Genomic DNA, 17,870 nt, shown 5'->3' with positions numbered 1-17,870 from the left:
ATGGTAGTATCTAGAGACCCCGACTGAGATCAGGGCCCCATTGTCTAGGCTCTGTATGCACACAGGCCTGCTGTCTCTTCATTAAAGCTTTAAGAGCTGCAGTGTCCTTTTTTTTGGAAACAGCAGAGGCTGGGAAGCAGGGCTGGCTCCAGGGTTTTGGCCACCCCAAGCAGCCTCCCCTCCCCCCAAAAAAAGCCGCGAACGTGAGCTGCGGCAGCAATTTGGTGGGAGGTCCTTCGCTCTGAGCCAGAGTGAGGGACTGTCCGCCGAATTGCCGCCAAATAGCTGGACGTGCCGCCCCTCTCCGGAGTGGCCTCCCCAAGCACCTGCTTGCCAGGCTGGTGCCTGGAGCCGGCCCTGCTGGGAAGCAGCCTCTTCCCGGCTCAGATGATGGAGCTGGTGGGCCAGTGCATGAACTGAGCTGAATTCTCATGGGACATCTGCTCCTGATTCCCAGGTGTGGCCCCTGAGGACAGGACCATTGGGACCAAAAACCTGACAGTGGAGGCGACAGATTCCATCAGCGTCTTGGTGTACGTTGGGGCGTACCCGCTGGACGGGCACGGTGCCCAGAAAGGTAGGGCTCCAGGAACTGATTGGGCTCCAGGTTGTTGGCAAACCACCTCAGTCTAAATACCTCTCCCTTTATGCCACAGAGATTCTCCGGAGGGTGGAAGAGGATGGAGTTGATGACGTCCTTAAGGAACGGCTCTGGAACACGAGGAACTGGGCAGGAGCCCTGTGGCACATCTTCCGAGCGGAGGATGCTGACTGCATCGAGGGGTTCTTACAGAAGGTGAGTGATTCTTGCAGGGGGCTGTGCCCAGAGTCCATTCCAGATGGGCCCAGGAATCAGTTCTGGTTCTTCTCCTTCTCACCCAGGGACTGCTCTGGGAGTCCATTCCCAGAGGGCCCATAAATCTGCTTACAGTACTTCTCCTAGGACTGCACCCAGGATCTAGTCTACATGTGTCCCACTCAGCCCTAGGCTTCTCTGCTGAGCCTTCCCACAAAGGAACCCCATGCCGGGCAGCAGATTTTTGCAATGCAAGCTGTCGATGGAGACCTGCCAAACTCATTTCACGTCAGCTCCACCCTTTCCCCTGGCAGGTGTGCAAAGCCCAAGGGCAGGACGGGGCGGCCCAGCTGGATCTGAACGGCCACAGGAGCTGCTACCTGGATGCGTCTCTGCGGAGGAGGCTGCGGGAGGAATGTGGTGTGAGCGGCTGGACCCTGCTCCAGTTCCTGGGGGATGCAGTGCTGGTGCCGACAGGGGCTCCACACCAGGTCAGGAGGAGCCCAGCTCTGATTCACCTTAGCCTTCTCCCCATACCAGTTGCCCTTGGGTGTGGGTAGGGTTCCCCCTATTAACTGCTACCATCTTTTACCCTAGCCAAAGCTGAGAGTCTCCTCCTTAATAATAATGTCTAGTTCTTATCTAGCATGTCTCTTCAGGAGCGCTCCAAGCACTTTACAAAGAGAGCCTGTGTCATTATCCCACTTTACAGCTGGGGACACTGAGACACGGAGAGGGGAAGTGATTGCTCAAGGCCACCCAGCAACAGTTCTGGGAATGGAACCCTGGTCTCCTAAGTCCTAGTGCTCTATCCACTAGGTCACGCTACCTCCTTGGAGGCTTTTTATCCGTGCATTGATCAGCAAGTGCAGGCAGCGTAGCCCCATGTCCGGATGCCCGGTTCCAAGGTGATGCTCTCTCCTCTGGCAGGATGGTGCCTTCCCACCCTTCTGATGCTGCCCTGGCACCCCTGGGCTCCCTCACACGCTCTTCTTCCCCTACGGCAGGTGCAGAGCCTCAGCAGTACCATCAGCGTCACGCAGAGATTCCTCTCGCCGGAGAACGCTGCCCGCTCGGCACGGCTCGCAGCTCAGACCACAGACCCTGCCGGCACGGCACAGAGACTTCGTGCACAGGTCAGGAGCTAGCCTCCCCACCACAACCACCATCCCACCTCTCCCCAAAAGTCCGGCTGTTGGGGATTCACTCCTGAATCTAGGGGTACTGGGGGCCCCACACAGTGCTGAAAGCAGAGACTATTTGTGGCCATTAGATACCTGAGTAATTTTTGCAAGAGTCTGAGTATTAACCCTGGCATCCTGCATGCCCAGATTTTAATGTGGGTAACTATGCTCTGCCTCTTTAAAATCCCCGTCAGTTTCAAGTGAATACGGCATTGCTTTTGCAGTGTTGATGTCCACCAGTGGTGTTCTACCCTACAGCTGGCTGCATTTTGGTCTGAGGCAAAGTGGCTTCTCTGTATAAAGGGCCTGATCTTGCCTTCCTTAGGCTGGCTTGGCTCTGGCGTTATTCCAATTATTTCAGTGGAGTTCTTTCTGCTTTACACGTATGTGAGTGAGAGGAGAATCAAGCCCATTGATGCAAAGTGCTGTGGGGTCCTTTGAGCTGAGATGCTCTATAGAGGTGTATGGAGTTACGGTGATGCCTTAATGACCTTTTAAGTCGGTGTCTGAACCCTGCTTCTTTCCCTTCCCTTGCAGATGGACAGCATGGTGTATGGTGCTGTGAGGGAGGCAGTGGGGACCCTGCAGGGCTACACTTAAGGCACTGGCAGGCATGCAGCATGGAGACGGAGGGCTGGCTTCAGACTGGGGCCTCCAGGAGGCAGAATTGAAACAAAGGGGGCAGCAGCGCAGGATTCCTGGGGAGCCCCACATCCGCCTGTCTGGATGGGGAGTGGCTCTTTGGCACTGACTATGACAGGCCAGGGTTGTCAGGCTGAAGTGACCAGAGCACAGGGCCTGTGACGAGGAAGATGAATGCTGGACAAAATGGGGCCAAAGCATGCTCATACCCAGCCACTCCCCTGCTCCGGGAAGGGCAGAAGCTGTGACGCGGACAGGTAGGACCATCTGAGAGACCATCCGCCCAAGTGATGTGACCCCCAGCATGTTCCATACAGCCCCTGCCAGGAGCCAGTGGATCGCATGGGATTCCAGCTTCCAGCAACACACGGGACTCCTTGGGTTTCTATTGCAACCGTTCTGCACTGAGCACTTGTCCGATATGCTGCTGCCGGCTGTGCCAGCCCCACCTACCCTGCAGAGCCCCGCCATGCCCACACGACGTCACACCCAGTGCTCGTTCCGAAGGCGTCTTCCCGCCGCTCGCCCTGACGATGTCATGCTTGGTGCTTACTTCGGCGATGTCACGCCATGGTGCTCGCTCCCAGGGGCAGCGTGGTCTGCGGGAGGGACCTTGGCCAGGTCTCCGTCCCCGCAGATCCTCTCAAGCTGGAGGCGAGGGCTGATGGGCCTAGGGGTGGGGGAGCCATGGAAATAAACGTCTGAGACGAGTCTTTGAGGAGACACGACCGACATCGCATGCAGAATCGATGTCCATTTAATTCTCACGCACTCCCCTTTGCAGGTGTCTCAGGGCTTGGGGCAGGGCTGGGGGCCAAGGGGAGCTAACCCAGGCCCCTGGAGCCTCTCACCCCAAGATCCATCAGCCAACAAGGCCATTGCACTGGTTTGAGACCCAGATCTCCACCTGGCCTTCCCTGCTTTCCCCACCTCCGTGTCCATCTCTCCCCTGTGGCCACTGCTGGTTCCCTGTGGACTGAGAATCCGGATCACTGAGGGGCCCAACCCAGTGAGTCCCCTTGGACCCTACAGGGGCCTGGTTAGGGGGTGGCAGTGGTATGTGTGAGAGGGGGGGCATTTCTGAGGTGTTTGTCTAGTGACAATATTGGCCAACCCCCCACTCTCCCAGCTTTGTTCTCTCTCCCCAGCCCCTGGAAGCAGGCTGGTATGACCTGTCTCCCTAACCGGGGAATGGAGTGGGAGGGCAGGTCCCACCAACCAGCTGGGGTGAGGAAAGCAGACAGTCTGCTGCTCCCCAAATCCCCTTTCTCTTGCCCTTGCTGTCCTCCTCCCCCTGGCAGCAGATACCATCTTAATCGGTGCATCAAACAGGCCCTCTGGTTTATTCCAATCTCCTGTCTGCCTGCGTCTCTCCAGGCCATGCTTTCATTGCTGTGCACGTTGGCTGAACGAGCGAAGTGCGGCGAGATCATGCAGTAGTTGTAAGAGCCCATCCTGCCGGGCTGGCGCTCCCTCCCAGCAGGAGTAACAAAGGCAGGCGGAAGTGGCTCATGCACTTGTGAGGTCACCTCCCAAGGAGAGCAAGCATCTCCCTAGAGCCCTGGGGACCAATGCGGGGAGGCCTGGAGCACACAGGAGGTTGTGGCTTGGGCGTAGGGTTGCCAACGGTCCCTTATTACAAGGGACATCCCTTATTTTGTCATCTCTGGGCAACAAGTTGGGAGTTGCTGAGTGCTGCAAAGAGCAGCAAGAAATCCCCCTGGCAAGTGTAGGTTAGTACTGCTGATTATTATTAATAATGATAATTTCAGGAGGCGGGGGTACTAAGAAAACAGTCCCTTATTTTTGAAATACCATGTTGGCAACCCTACTTTGGGGGCGGTCACATCAGCTCTCTGCTCTTTCTGCACCGGGAGGGTGGGAGGCTGCTGCTGCACTATCAGGCTCTGCCTCGGTTTCTCCCTCTGACGTGGTCCCAGGCAGCACAAGGGCGGCCCCAGCTTGTGCAAAGGAGTGGAGTCTCTCTCCTCCCCCAGCGCCTGCGAATTGCCAGAGGCCCTGTTCCCATCTGTTCTCTGCTACACCAGTTGGCAGTGTGCACAGGGAGGAGGCCAAGGGATTAAAAGCCTCTCTGGTTTAGCAGTTCCCTCTGTAATTAAACCTTAGGGCCCGGGCTGCTGCTTAACTCTTTCCAAAGTGTGTGGCAAGCCAGAGGCTGCTCTGCCGGTGCAGGAGTGGGAAGGAAATGGCCGGCTTAGAAACCCCCTCCCCAATACACAATGGCGGGGAAGCTGCATGTAACTCACTGCCAGGGGACTCCAGCAGTGCAGCCACGCCTGGCCTGAGCAAGGTGGGGGCGTTCTGGGATACGGAGAGGTACTGTGCTCTCAGTGCAGGGCTGTGGTGCCGTTAATGTGAATGGGGGACTCCGCACGGGCAGCCAGGGGCCGTTCTCATACGCAGCAGGTGAGTGGCACGTTTCCTTGCAAGCTCTGCTGCCCTCCCGCCTGTTGGCATTGGGTGGGGTGCCCATGGTGATGCTCCATAGTGACATCACTGGAGGTGCTGGTGGTGACGGGCATCGTGTTTGTTGCACCTTGTGATGAGGTCATAACGGAGGCTTATCCGAGTTGTAACACTGCACTGGCTGGCCATATTTGGTGCATCATGGCCTTGGCTTGTTCTGCTGGCCTCACACCAGGAATTTATTCTGCTGCTGTCACTGTGTGTAGTGACTTCGGATTTGTGCTTCCTTTGATGACGTTGTGCCAGGTTTCATTCTGTGCCCTTGGGCTCAGGGCTTGTTGTGATGTCATCACACAGAAGGTTCACCCTGATGATGTCACCACGCTGGTCATGATCTCCCTAGGGATGTCCATTGGGATTATGGCATTCGGTGTGCGGTATCAGCAGCAATGCTCTAAAGAGTGCCAGTGGGGCAGTTCTCTCCCCAAAAGCGCCAGGCCCTTTGAGGGTCCAGTGCCCATGGCAATGGGGCTCTCCGTGCGACTACCCTGGGAAGAAATGGTGTAATATCGATAAAGCAATGGGCTTAGCTGTCAGGGCTCTATTCCTAGCCATGAGAGGGGAGTGGTGTCTAGTGGTTAGAGCAGGGGAGACTGCCTGGGAGTCAGGGCTCCAAGGTTCTATTTCTGCCTCTTGGGATGAGTGCAGTGTAGTGGTCAGAGCAGGGGCTGGGAGTCCGAAGACCTGTGTCCTGTTCCCATCTCTCCCTGACCTGATGGTGTCAATAATGCTGAGCGACCTCCCAGGGGACTTGATCACACTGATGTTCCTAAAGCACTTTGAGATCCTGGGGCAGGAAGGGCTGGCAAGGGGAAGTGTCAGATTTCCATGTCTGTTGCTCCCGACAGTCGACAGCCCTGTACGTAGCCTCCCCTGGCTGCCCTGTCAATGTTCTTCTTGTTTCCCTTCTGTCAAGCAGCAGCACTAGCCTGGCTGGATGACTCGCTGCCCTTTGGGAGCTCAGGGAGGAAGGGGGAATCCCATCTCCCTCTCCTGTTTCCTTTTTAGGATAGTTCCTCCAGGCCACTCCAGACGCGGGGCTCCTTCCAGCACTAGAATCCTCCAGCAAGGCAGGCACTGCGTCTCATCAGCAGCCTGCCAGCTAAAATAAACGCCATCCTCCCGGGCCCCTGCTCCGCCCTGCAGATGTGGAAGAGCTGAGAGCTTAGCCTGCAATGGCAGGGTCAGCTGGGGTCAGGGTGGGATAAAGCAGCCAATCCTATCAGATTAAGAGCCGGTCATTTCAGGCTGCTGTGAATTAGATGCTGTCAAGTGAGGCGCTTGGGTAAGTTTAGACCAGATGCTCCTGTTGGCTGCTGGCCAGGTGAACGCTGCCGTGCTTCTACGCTTGACTGGGCCTCACCCCCCCCACACACACTTTCCACAGGCAGCTCCAGTCGCTTGCGACTCTGGAGTGGGAGGCCAGGGCTTGATTCCGCCTGCTAGCTGGGATTTCCCTTTTTCCAGGAGACAGACACCCTAGGAGTGAGGCGAGCAAAAAGCCTCAGAAACGCCGCCCCTGGCTCCAGGCGTTGGAGGCGAAGGAAGCGGAGTTTCAGGGACTGATGGTGGCAGAGGAAACTTCCACTAGGTGGATACTTCAAAACCAGCCCTGCATGGAAGCCCTTCCCATCCTGCAGCTAGTCAGTGAAATGAGTTTGGTGGGGCTCAGGCCAGTTCCCACTCATTCTTGTTCGTATTACCGTAGTGCCTAGGAGCCCCCGTCATGGATCAGGACCCCACTGGGCTATGTGCTGCCCAAACAGACCAAAAAGCCAGTCCCTGCCCCAAGGAGTTCACAGTCGAAGCAGGCTTTGTCCTCCCCTGCGGTCAGTCTCATCAGAGCAAGCGCCACTCTGGGAATCAGACACGCCTCGCATGTCCCTTCTCATCCCAGGAACTCAAGGACCTTACAGGCAGTGGGCTCAGCCACCCAGCCCCTCTGAGGAGGTAGCTGAGTACTGCTGTCTTCTAGCTCTCACAGCAAGTCCCTGACAGAGATGGGAACAGGACCCTGGTGTCCTAACTCCTAGACTGGTCGTCTCTTCCCCGCAACCCCCATGCTTGAGATGAGTAAGCTGCCTTGGTGGGGGGCCTCGCACACATCCCAAGGCCACTGTGCTTCTGGAAAACATACACAGCTGCTGTTCTATCCCCAGCATGGCCTGCATACCCCATCTCCCTCCTAATCTCTGTCCCTGGTGCACTCAGCACTGGCTGCATGCCTCTCCCCTGCCCCACGCTTTCTCTCCATCTCTTTCCTCCCCCCTCCCCATCTCTCCTTCTCACTCACCTTGGTCTTCCTGCCTTGTGTCCTTCCCTTTCCTGCTCCCCCTTTCCTTCCCAGAACAAAACCATCCTCATTCTTTCTCTTTGGGCTGGGATTCCCGCTCACCGGTGTCCCTTGGTTCTGGGTGTAAGGCAGGTGCGTGCCCCTGCCAAACCAGGCAGTGTGTGAATGTATTGGGTGAGGGCAGCCCTGTGCTGTGTGGCTGGTTGGATGCAGGGGAGGCAGAGTGCATTTCATCTGGAGTCCCTACATCAGTGTTAAAAGGAAGAGTCCTCAATAAACTGTTGGCAAGACATGATTGGGTGTGTTGATTTATGGGGGGATAGAGTGGGGGATTTGGGGGAGGCTGACCTTGTTGTGGGCTAGGCAGTGCTGATACTCCCACCTGCCCTTTATCGAGTACAGATGTCAGTGGCAGGGGCCTAAGCAGGAAAACAGGGTGCTGCTGCCCTTTCCCTACCTCTGAGCTCCTTGACTTCACCAAAGAAGCTCTGGCCTGGCTGTTGTGAGATGGCAGGCGTGAGGATTTGGGGGATGCTGCTAGTCTCTGGTTCTCCCACTTTCTGGGGGGAGTGATGCCAATGCTGTCCCTGGCGTGATGGCTACAGCAAGGGGGACACAGTGGTGGGCCAGGGGGAGCCCATGGGTTTTCAGACCCACTCCCACCCCCCAAGAACCCCAGCTGGGGAGCCCCAGGAAAAGGAGGGCAGGTCTAGAAGGGCAAGGAAGAACTCTTGGATTTGAGTGTGGAGTGATTGATGCTCCTGCAGACCCTGCCTGAGGCTGACGCTACCCCCTGTAACCTGGCTACCCCCACCCCATGGAGCAATGCCCCAGGCGCAGCTGGCACTGCCCTGCCCCCCTGCCAATGCCCCAGGAGCAGCAGGCACCGCCCCGTTACCCCCTCCCCGTGGAGGGGGCCCAGGGTCATTGGGGTGTCGGGGTGACCATGCGCCCCGGGGGCAGGGGAGCCAGGGGGACCACGCATCCCTACAGAGGCCCCTGGAATACTGCAACTCTTTTGGGCACGCGGCCCCTTTAAGGAATAGCTCCTCCTCCCGGCCGTGGGCAGCCTGAATGAAAGCGATTCCGCCCAATGGAACGTGAGCATGGTATCTCGGCTGGCCAATGGGAGCTGAAAGCTGCCAGCCTCTTCCGGGGTTGGAGCTGAAACTGCCGGAGGAAAAGGAGTAAGTTTCAGGGGTCCTGAACCCCGCCCCCGCAGCTCCCGGAGGCCCCTCCCTCTGCCCTCAGGTCCTAGCCTCCCCCCGTACCCGCTCAGCTCCCGGGGCCCCTCCCTCTGTCTCCCAGCCCCCCCCTGTCTTAGGGGGCTTCTCCCTCTGCCCCCCAGGCCCTGCCCCCCCCCAATGCCCATCCAGCTCCCATGGAGCCCCTCTCTCTGCCCCCCAGGTCCTGCCCCCCCAATGCCCACCCAGCTCCCATGGAGCCCCTCTCTCTGCCCCCCAGGTCCTGCCCCCCCAATGCCCACCCAGCTCCCATGGAGCCCCTCTCTCTGCCCCCCAGGTCCCAGCGTCCCAGTTCTCAGGGTGTCCTCCTCCCCCATGCCACACTCTGATCCGCCTCCCCTGCTCTCAGGGGCTCCCCCTTTTTCATGCTCACCCCAAAAAGAAGTGTCAGTGCAGAAGGTTGGGGATATTTTGGGAGCAAACCATCCACTATCACCACCCATCCCAGCTACCTCCCGTGTGCTGGAGACTTTGCATTTTAACCTCACTGCTGCCCTCCCCCAGTAACCCACCTTCTCTGGGCCTGGGGAGGAGCACTTGACTATTTGAGTGTGGGAAGAGACCTGCCTTTCTGGAGCCCCCATGTCACTGCCCCCCACTCCTGCATCCTGCTATCTGTATCCCTCTGGTCCCCCAGCCCCCCTTTCTGGGGCTCTCAGGTCACCATGCTCCCGTGCCACCACAACCCTCTGGTGCCCTCCTGTTGCTGCGCCTTGTGCTGCTGACCCGTTGTGGGGTTCGGTGTGTTGCAGCCATGGCCTGTGGTGCTCTGGCGGAGGAGCTGGATGCCATGCTGAGCGGGAGAGGTTGGGAGGTGCAGGAGAGGTACGACTCTGCCCCTGTGCCTGCGCACCCTGTCAGAGTGCGGAAGACTGCCTGCTACATCGTCTTGGCTGTCCTGCTCAATGACCAGGTGAGGGGTCCCCTGTAGCACTGGCTGGGGGTTTCCTATGGTGCCCATCACCGTGGCATCCAGTCACTGCAGGGTGAGCATCCACAATCCAGAAAGCGTTGAGCACTCACCCTCTGAACATCAGCCTCCTTCAAGCCATCTTAGTTTGGGTCCCCAGAATGACTGGCCACTCTTTAAAATCTTGACCTGTGTTTTAAAATTAAGTAGCACTTGTATGACCCTCTTAACAGCTTTGCTTCAAAGCACTTTTACAAAGGTGGGGGAACATATTTTCTCCATGTATCAGAGGGGTAGCCGTGCTAGTCTGGATCTGTAAAAGCAGCAAAGAGTCCTGTGGCACCTTATAGACTAACAGACGTATTGGAGCATGAGCTTTTGTGGGTGAATACCCACTTCGTCGGATGCAAGCTCATGCTCCAATATGTCTGTTAGTCTATAAGGTGCCACAGGACTCTTTGCTATTTTCTCCATGTTACCTTTGGGGGAAACTGAGTCACGCGGAGACAAGAGGTGACTTGCCCAACGTCACAGTGGGTCAGTAGCAGACTGTGGAATGAGACCCAGCTTCCTTACATGTGTTACTAATAACACAGTTAGCTTATTAAAACAAATCTCCTTTAACAACCAAAGTAGGGCTACACTAGAAACTTTTGCTGGCATAGCAACATCAGCTAGAGGTCTAATATTTTTTCTTTTTGCCAGGGTGGATTGATTTAAATCAGTCAGCAGGAAACCTCAATTTAAAGGATAGATTTTAATCTGGTTTTGCATATGTATGTTTTAGTTACTTTCCTAACAAAAGGATGATTCTCATTGGTTGGTAATGATGAAAACGCTGATTTGCAACTAAATGAAATATTTAAGTAAACTTGGTTCTTCTTGCTAACCAGGAGAATAACATATTTAAACAGTTTTATAGATTAACATACATTTATTTAAATTATTAGTTTTTACATTTTTTTGTATTTAGAAAATGGTGAATGATGAGATGTTTCTTATACGGTAGAACCTCCGAGTTACAAACACCTCAGGAATGGAAATGTTTGTAACTCTGAACAAACAGTTATGTTTGTTCTTTCAAAAGTTTACAACTGAACATTGACTTAATACAGCTTTGAAACTTTACTATACTGAAGAAAAAAAAGCTGCTTTTAACCATCTTAATTTAAGGAAACTGTTTCTGTGCTTGTTTCATTTACTTTGTCAAATCTTTAAAATTTCTCTTTATTTTTTTAGTAATTTACGTTTAACACCATACTGTATTGTATTGGCCTTTTTTTAACCCTTCTGCTGCTGATTGCGTACTTCAAGTTCCAAATGAGGTGTGAACTTGACCAGTCAGTTCATAACTCTGATGTTCTACTGTACTAGAAAGTATTTCTCAACAACTGGTCCATGAACCGGCGCCGGTCCCTGAGATCTCCCTGACACAGTTTAGAGAGGCAGCATGCAGGTCCCTGGCATCAAAAAGGTTGAGAAACACTGTCCTAGATGATTTAATTTTGTTACTTGTGATTTGTGTCAAGCTCTATTTGGATGGAAATTGGAATTCAAGTAAAAATGCACAAAAAAGCATTTTATAATTTGTTTTTTGTTAGTTAAATAAAACTTCCTTAAATGAGTTGGGAACGGGAACAGGAAAAAAGGTTTATCAAAACATGTTTTGTATTTCAAATCAACTGGTTTATGAAACAAAGGAAATATCTGTTAGTAAACTGAAGTAAATTTTTTCTGGTCCCATGTCCTTCAAAACTTTAGAACTTGTAGTGCTCATCTTTACGCCTAGTTTTTATTCGTAGATTAGAAGGGGGAAGACAAGTTTTCATACTTCTACCACTCCTGGTTGGTTTCTTAGCTTTGAACTGAATTAATTTAAATGTAGTAAATATTCTTTCTGTACCTGCTGTAGTCAATGATTTACTTGAAATAAAATAAGACTACTCTGCAAAAGGCTGTCAAAAGCTGGGTTAGCACTTCAGCAAACTCTGGTTGCAGGTGCTTAGCCAGTGACTTCCACTGTTTCAGTGGTTTGACTTTATTTTAAACCATGGCAGCAAACATGTAATACCTAATACAGTTTTTAATTTAATTTAAATGATTGTAGTAGAGCATTGTAAGATTAGGCCTTTATCAGAGGCTATCATCATTTCAAATTTTTCTTTTTAATTATAAACCTAATTTAAAATGTAATGTATTTAAATTAAAATCTCATTTAAATAAAACTTATGATTTTTATTTTATTTTTCTAATCAATTTCTATTCACCTTGGTTTTTTGCAGCATTTCTCTGCTGGCAAAAGCCCTAGTGTAAATGCAGTTATACTGGCAAAAAAAAAGTACTTTTGCCAGTAGAGCTTCTTTTGCTGACAGCAAAAGCATAAACTATACCAGCAAAAACACTTTTGCCGGTATAATCTGCATTTCCACTAGGGGGATTTACTGGCAAAACCTAATGTCTTCCCTGCTTCTAAGGGCTGGTCTACACTTAGTCCGGACTTCGGACTAAGGTACGCAAATTCAGCTACGTTAATAACGTAGCTGAATTCGAAGTACCTTACTCCGGACTTACCGCGGTCCAGACGCGGCCGGAAGTCTCCCCCCGTCGACGCCGCGTACTCCTCTCGGCGAGCTGGAGTACCGGCGTCGATTGTGAGCACTTCCGGGATCGATCCCAGAACATCGATGGCGTGCCTCCGGACCAGCCGGTAAGTGAAGACTAGGCCTAAGGCCCTGAAGTGCATACCATTGGTGCTATGCAAACAATGGACTCCATTTCTAGCCATTCTAGTTGTCATGACTTAGTCCAAAGGGTTAGGTGGCAGATTTTCTGTAGGGGAAAGTATCTGTGTGTTTAAAAACGCTTTTCGTTGTCATTTTAAAAAAAATGAAGGAATTTTTTAGTTGGGTTTATCTTCTTTTTCCAAAGCCTAAGGGCTGGGTTGGCCAATGTCCTTTTGAGCACAGAAAAGGGTAGGCTGAAGAGCAGAAAAAGCTGGATGGTGGGATCTCTCTGGCTGTGGAGTACTATTCCGAAGGAAGGGGTAGCAGTCGTATTGCCTGGGCCATTTTAAATACACAGTAGTGAATGGTGTGGATGAATTCGGTGGTTCCTAACTGATCTCACTTTAGGGCGGACACCTCTTAGGTTCCCATGGAAATTGGTGGGACCCATATCTCTTGGGACACTGAAAACTGGACTGAAGAATTGGCCTGTAGGGAAGAGTCTTGTGGAAGCCCTACGTTTTGTTGTAGCTGTGATTTTGTGGCCCCCATGCAGCGGGGTGATCCGAATGGGGCTGGTCCCTGCCCATTGGGATGGCTCCATGTTGTGAGACCTGGGATTTTTTTCCCCTCTGTCCCAGAACGAGGTGCTGATGATGCAGGAGGCCAAGCACGAGTGCTATGGGACGTGGTACCTGCCTGCCGGGAGGATGGAGCCCAATGAGACCATCCTGGAGGCCATGAAGAGGGAGGTGAAGGAGGAGACCGGGCTGGAGTGTGAGCCCCTCACTCTGCTGGCAGTGGAAGAGAGAGGCCCCATCTGGATTCGCTTTGTCTTCCTTGCTCGGCCAACTGGTGCTTTCCCCCTTACTCCTACTTCCCACCCAGTGGGACTTGGGGACTAAAATGTGTGGGGATTGCAGGGGACACTGCAGGCAGCAAGCTCAGCCCTGGGCAAGAGGCAAAGAAGCCTCCTGGGTTTTCCCCCCACAGCTAGCCAAAGGAGGAGTGTCTGTGTGGGGCTTGTCCAGCTCGCTGGCTCCAGTTCTGAGCAGAAAGAAAAGGGAAGGTGCCCAGAGGACCTGCTCTTCCTACTGCACCCCGGCATCTTGTGCTGGGCTTGCACCGTAACTTCTCACTGAGCCCAAACTGCTTTTGGTGCAGGAGGGGTTAGAACTGAGCAGGGGGGGCTGCAGGTCAGAAGCGTGCTGTGTTTGGGGAGCTGCAGCTCATGTGGCTGCACGGGCAGAGCTGTGGTGGTAGCGTGCACGATAGGGTCCTTGCCCCTAGCCTGTGCATCCACTCCATCCTTTCACAAGCACTCCCAGCCGCGTTAGCTGTAGAAGGGGAGGTGTCCATGTTTCCCAGCTCTGGCCAGGGTGCTACTGCCTATTGTAGGGATGATGAAGGGAAAACCAAGGATGTTTTATACCCCCAAATCCTCATTCCTCCCCTAGAAAAGAGCCCCAGCTGCCTCCTTAACTATTTGATTCCTCCCTTCCCCTCCTCTAGCACCCAGTGATCTGCAGAAATGTAATATCCCCGCCAACCCCTTCCGTGCCCCAAGCTCTGCTGCCCAAGCCGCTCTGAGTGCAAGGGGCTCAGCCCATTGCAACACAGACACACTCTTTTTTCTGCCTAGGCGGGACCTTGAAGGCGCCCCAGGATGCAGATGCTGAATCCCTCCAAGCCAGGTGGTGGGACAGAGAATCTCCTGCCCTTCCTCTGCGAGCCCGGGACATCCTGCCCCTTATGGACCTTGCTGTGCGATATCGAGACAGCCCGTCCCACCCAATGACCTTGCCGGAGGAGATGCCCTGTGCCTTGATCTGCCAGAGGCTCCTGGCTACGTTCACCAATGGTGCCGGTGACTTGTGGGTGCTGCTGAGTGCTGTAGGGTCCCCGCACCTGCCGGTGTCTGCCCGCACCACCTCCCCCTGCAAAATCCAAAACAGCATCCAGGCGGCAGCGTGCAGGCTGCTGAAGGAATGCTGCCTGCTACCCCAAGTGACTGTCCGGGCCCACGGGGTCCTGGGGCTGCAGCACCTAGGCAAGAATGCAGGGAAATCTGATGGCGTTTGCTTCAACGTGCTGCTGACGGTTACGCAGGGTGGCCAGGGCACCCAGGAGACGCCACCAGAGCTGAACGGTGAGAGCTTCCAGTGGTGGAAGATCGAGGAGAGCAACTTGAGAAGTAGAATCCTCCAGCGGCTCAGCTCATCATCTGTTGTTCCAATTCACAGCTACTGACACGGGTAAGCAGTTCTGGCTAAGCCCCACTCTAAGGCTTATCTGGTCCCCCCTTTGCTGATGGAGAAACTGGGACTGGCTGGCCTAAGTCCACAAAGCAAATTGGTGGCAAAGCTTAGAATAGAACCCAGGAGTCCTGCTCCCAGTCCTGGGTTCATTTACTGGGACCTGATTGGTGGCCTCTTTCCCTGACTTACTAAGGTGATGGGTGTCAGTAGCAAACCCTATAATAATTCCAGGTGAGCCCTTGCGAAAGCCTGTTGGGCTACACCGTTACCATGGGTGGAGAGGGTGTCACAGTTCCAGGTGAGCTGATGCTTAAATATTGCCCTCTCGCTCTTCTCCCACAAGGTCCCATTGAAGCTTGGATTCAGAGACCTCTCCCTGGGCATGGGACACGCTCCACCCCGTTACATCCATTGGCTGTCCCCAGGCAGCCATCCCGAGGATGATGCATGGCTTCCCCGCAGGGCATGTCCTACCCAGCCGCTGCCACCCGCAGACCCATTTCACCTGCACGGTTATGGAAGGGTGAGTGGAACCCCCTCACTACATCCAGCTAAGGGGGGCACGCAGCACCATGATGGGGGGGGGGGGTGACTTTTCAGGACTTGACCTGAAGTGGCCTTTGGGCAGACTGCAGCTCCTAAAGCTGAAGTTCCAGCGTCCGGGGCTCTTCCCTTCCATGGTACCGCATGTCCCCGACGCGGGACGCAGAGAGCTGGCCAAGGCAGCTTGTTTACAGCTGGAGCTTGGAAATAAAAAGGGCCGTTTCTCTGTAGTGTTGAATGTTGTTCCTTGCTGGGATTAAAGCAGGGCTCTGTTTGGAAGCATAACACAAAGTTTATTAGACATTGCAAATGTGATGGGGAGAATGAGTCAGTCAGGCCCGCTGGGCTCGGTTGGAAGGCAGCAGCGCATTCCTGTTTCTTTTGCTCCCTGCTCTGGGGACGGGGCTAAGAACATGGTGCCCTCCCATGCAAAGTACTTTCCGTACAGCCAAGCCTCATACCCCAGGAAGGCTGATAACATTCCCATATTATGGTTGGGGAAACTAAGGCACAAAGAAGGAAGTGACTTGCTTAAATTCCCACAGCTGGTCAGTGGCAGAGCTGGGAATACAACTCAGGAGTTCCACCTCTCGGTCCTGGGTGGATCTGCTCTGACCTGGATGGAGCCTGAAGTTTGCTGGACGCTGTAGAGCTTTTAGCTTCACAGCTGGGCAAGCTGCTCTCATTTTTGTATAGGGAACCAGAGGCCTCCCTTTGCAGCATGGCCTGAAAGGGGGTTGGATTGTCACGTTTCACGTGAAATAAGCTATTGGCGGTGGGAGCAGCCCTGTGCAGGAGCAAATGTTCCAGCAGCTTTATGGCCAGCGTGAGGTTTTGCTCAGAACCATAATGTACATGTCTTTGTAAATCATACACCCATCTCTAGAGAAACCCTCATGCCGCAGGGGACGGCAGGTTCTGCTGGTCTCCAAAACATGCCTTGAAAGCCATGGCCCTGGTTCCACTTACTGCCTGAGCCCTGGTGAGACACTGAGACCCATACTCTGCCTAGCAACATAGGAGTGGTTAGCTTTCTTGCCTCAAACTCCCCTTCAGCCGCAGGGCCTATCAGCTGCCTTGGCAGTTCCACAGGGGACGGAGAGAGATACTGACTGATCATGCCACAGCCAGCGCCTGTGATCCATGTGCTGCTAGGCCATGCGTTCCTCCTTTTCCATGGTATGCCAGAGCCGGGCCAATCGATTGGTTCAGTTCACTCTGACAAATTGTTTCAGGTTGAACCAAAAATGAAATTTTTGACAAATTGAAAATTTGTCAATAAAACCAATGGGGGGGGGGGGGGGGGGGTGGATGATTTTTTTTTATTTTTGAGCATTTATCATTTTAATTGTTAAATTGTAAAAATTAATGGAAATTTCAAAATGAAAAGTTGTTTCAAATCAACATGTTTTAAAATTCCCCCCAAATTTGAAAGTTTTTTCAATTGAAGCAATTGTTTGAAATCAACATTCAGATTCAGTGAATGTATTTCTCTCTTCTTCCCCCTCCCCCCCCCCCCAATGGAAAAAAGTCCTGGTTGAAAGATTTTTGCTCAGCTCTCCAGAGCACAGGCTAGACGCTGGAGGGTCATTGCTGGGCAGGCTCATGCATTTCTCCTCCTCCTCCAGTGCTGTTCTTGACTCCCTTGCAGTGTTGTTTACTGTGAAATTTCTGAGCAAGTGGTTTCACTGACCCAGTTTTGTGCCTGATGCCAAAACTTATATTAAGCCTGAAAGCTAAACAACATGTTAGCGTGTTGTGAGAATGCTCGGCATGGCGAATGAGTGTCCGAGGACTCTGGAATGGATAACTGGGTAGGATAGCAGCAGAGAAAGGAGGAGACTGCTTTTCAAAGGGAAATCACTGTGACTGGGAGCTGCTGGCTCAACCAGCACCCTTGAAAACCAGGACACATAGGTAAGTCCCGTTTCCAAAAATCCAGATACAGCTCCAATTGGACTCCATTCCCACGTTGAGGGGGGAATGGGCTGACGTGTAAAGTGTACAGGCTGAGGCACCCAGTGACGTGTGGATGTCCAGTCTGAGCCACGTTAGAGGGGTCTGATTTTTCAGAGGGCAGCTGCTGGGTTCTTCAAGGGGTGTGGGCACCCCAAGTCACTAGTCCACTCTGTGAATCTTGGCGGTAGACCCTCCCAGGTTGGAAACTGTGTGTAACTTGTAGGGGGTGGGATGTGCATCTGCCCTGCTCTTTGTAATACATGTACCTTTCATTACAATCAGGCAAAGCCCCACCTATACTCAGGAAACAGTACAGGGTCTGCATGTGTTATTGATACTGCATCAGGAATCTGTCTCCTGCGGCGGCTCACATACCTCATTCTGCACTCTAACCTTCCACCTTGCGCCAGGGATTTACATTCTCCCCTGCCTGTTTTTAGAGCAGTTGTTTAAACCTGTCCAGCCTTAGTTCCAGGCTTTAGTCTCGCCCAAAGCGGGGAGGCTGCTTTGGGGTTCAGTCAGCAACAACAAAGTGTGTAGTGGTGGCATCCCCTAAGAGTGCATCTGCCCCGTGCTTACATTTCAGCCCTGCTACAGGCCAGGAAGCATTTTAATGTAAGGACCGTAATACACTTCCAAGGGTGGGTAAGTACTAGCGCCGTTTTACAGAGAGGGAAACTGAGGACAGAGGCAGTGACTTGTCAGTGGCAGAGCCACGAATAGAAGCCAGCTCCCTCTAATTGAGATGCTAGCTCATTAAATAAATATGGTGCAGCTGAAAAAGAACACGCTGTAATTGTGCTAGGAGAGGTTTGTAAAGGGAAAAGGAGC

The 17,870-nt window shown here is 53.2% G+C and overlaps 2 protein-coding genes across 10 annotated transcripts in view; both read left to right on the top strand.

Annotated features, from left to right (window-relative positions):
• HR (HR lysine demethylase and nuclear receptor corepressor) overlaps positions 1 to 7,692 on the top strand; it is a 57,435-nt gene extending 49,743 nt beyond the window's left edge. For all 7 annotated transcript variants that reach the window (XM_054018597.1, XM_054018593.1, XM_054018600.1 and 4 more), the window contains exons 15-19: positions 458 to 577; positions 657 to 796; positions 1,111 to 1,287; positions 1,804 to 1,932; positions 2,518 to 7,692. In XM_054018597.1, the coding sequence (XP_053874572.1) occupies positions 458 to 577; positions 657 to 796; positions 1,111 to 1,287; positions 1,804 to 1,932; positions 2,518 to 2,580 (629 nt within the window). In that variant the 3' untranslated portion in view covers positions 2,581 to 7,692. The remainder of the gene's footprint in view (positions 1 to 457; positions 578 to 656; positions 797 to 1,110; positions 1,288 to 1,803; positions 1,933 to 2,517) is intronic.
• Positions 7,693 to 8,517: 825 nt separating this feature from the next.
• Positions 8,518 to 15,310, top strand: NUDT18 (nudix hydrolase 18). 3 transcript variants are annotated; one of them, XM_054018104.1, is made up of 5 exons: positions 8,518 to 8,589; positions 9,399 to 9,559; positions 12,921 to 13,056; positions 13,922 to 14,534; positions 14,881 to 15,310. In XM_054018104.1, the coding sequence occupies exons 2-4, from the start codon at positions 9,401 to 9,403 to the stop codon at positions 14,527 to 14,529; spliced, it is 903 nt and encodes a 300-aa protein (XP_053874079.1). In that variant the 5' UTR covers positions 8,518 to 8,589; positions 9,399 to 9,400; the 3' UTR covers positions 14,530 to 14,534; positions 14,881 to 15,310. The 3 variants fall into 3 exon arrangements, with proteins under 3 accessions (XP_053874079.1, XP_053874077.1, XP_053874078.1); XM_054018102.1 differs by having other exon boundaries at positions 12,921 to 13,134; XM_054018103.1 differs by lacking the exon at positions 8,518 to 8,589 and adding an exon at positions 8,624 to 8,653 and having other exon boundaries at positions 12,921 to 13,134.
• The last annotated feature ends 2,560 nt before the right edge of the window (positions 15,311 to 17,870 follow it).

The sequence above is a fragment of the Malaclemys terrapin genome, chromosome 2 (assembly GCF_027887155.1).
Source record: "Malaclemys terrapin pileata isolate rMalTer1 chromosome 2, rMalTer1.hap1, whole genome shotgun sequence".
Taxonomy (NCBI): domain Eukaryota; kingdom Metazoa; phylum Chordata; order Testudines; family Emydidae; genus Malaclemys; species Malaclemys terrapin.
This window is presented reverse-complemented; position numbering and strand designations above follow the sequence as displayed.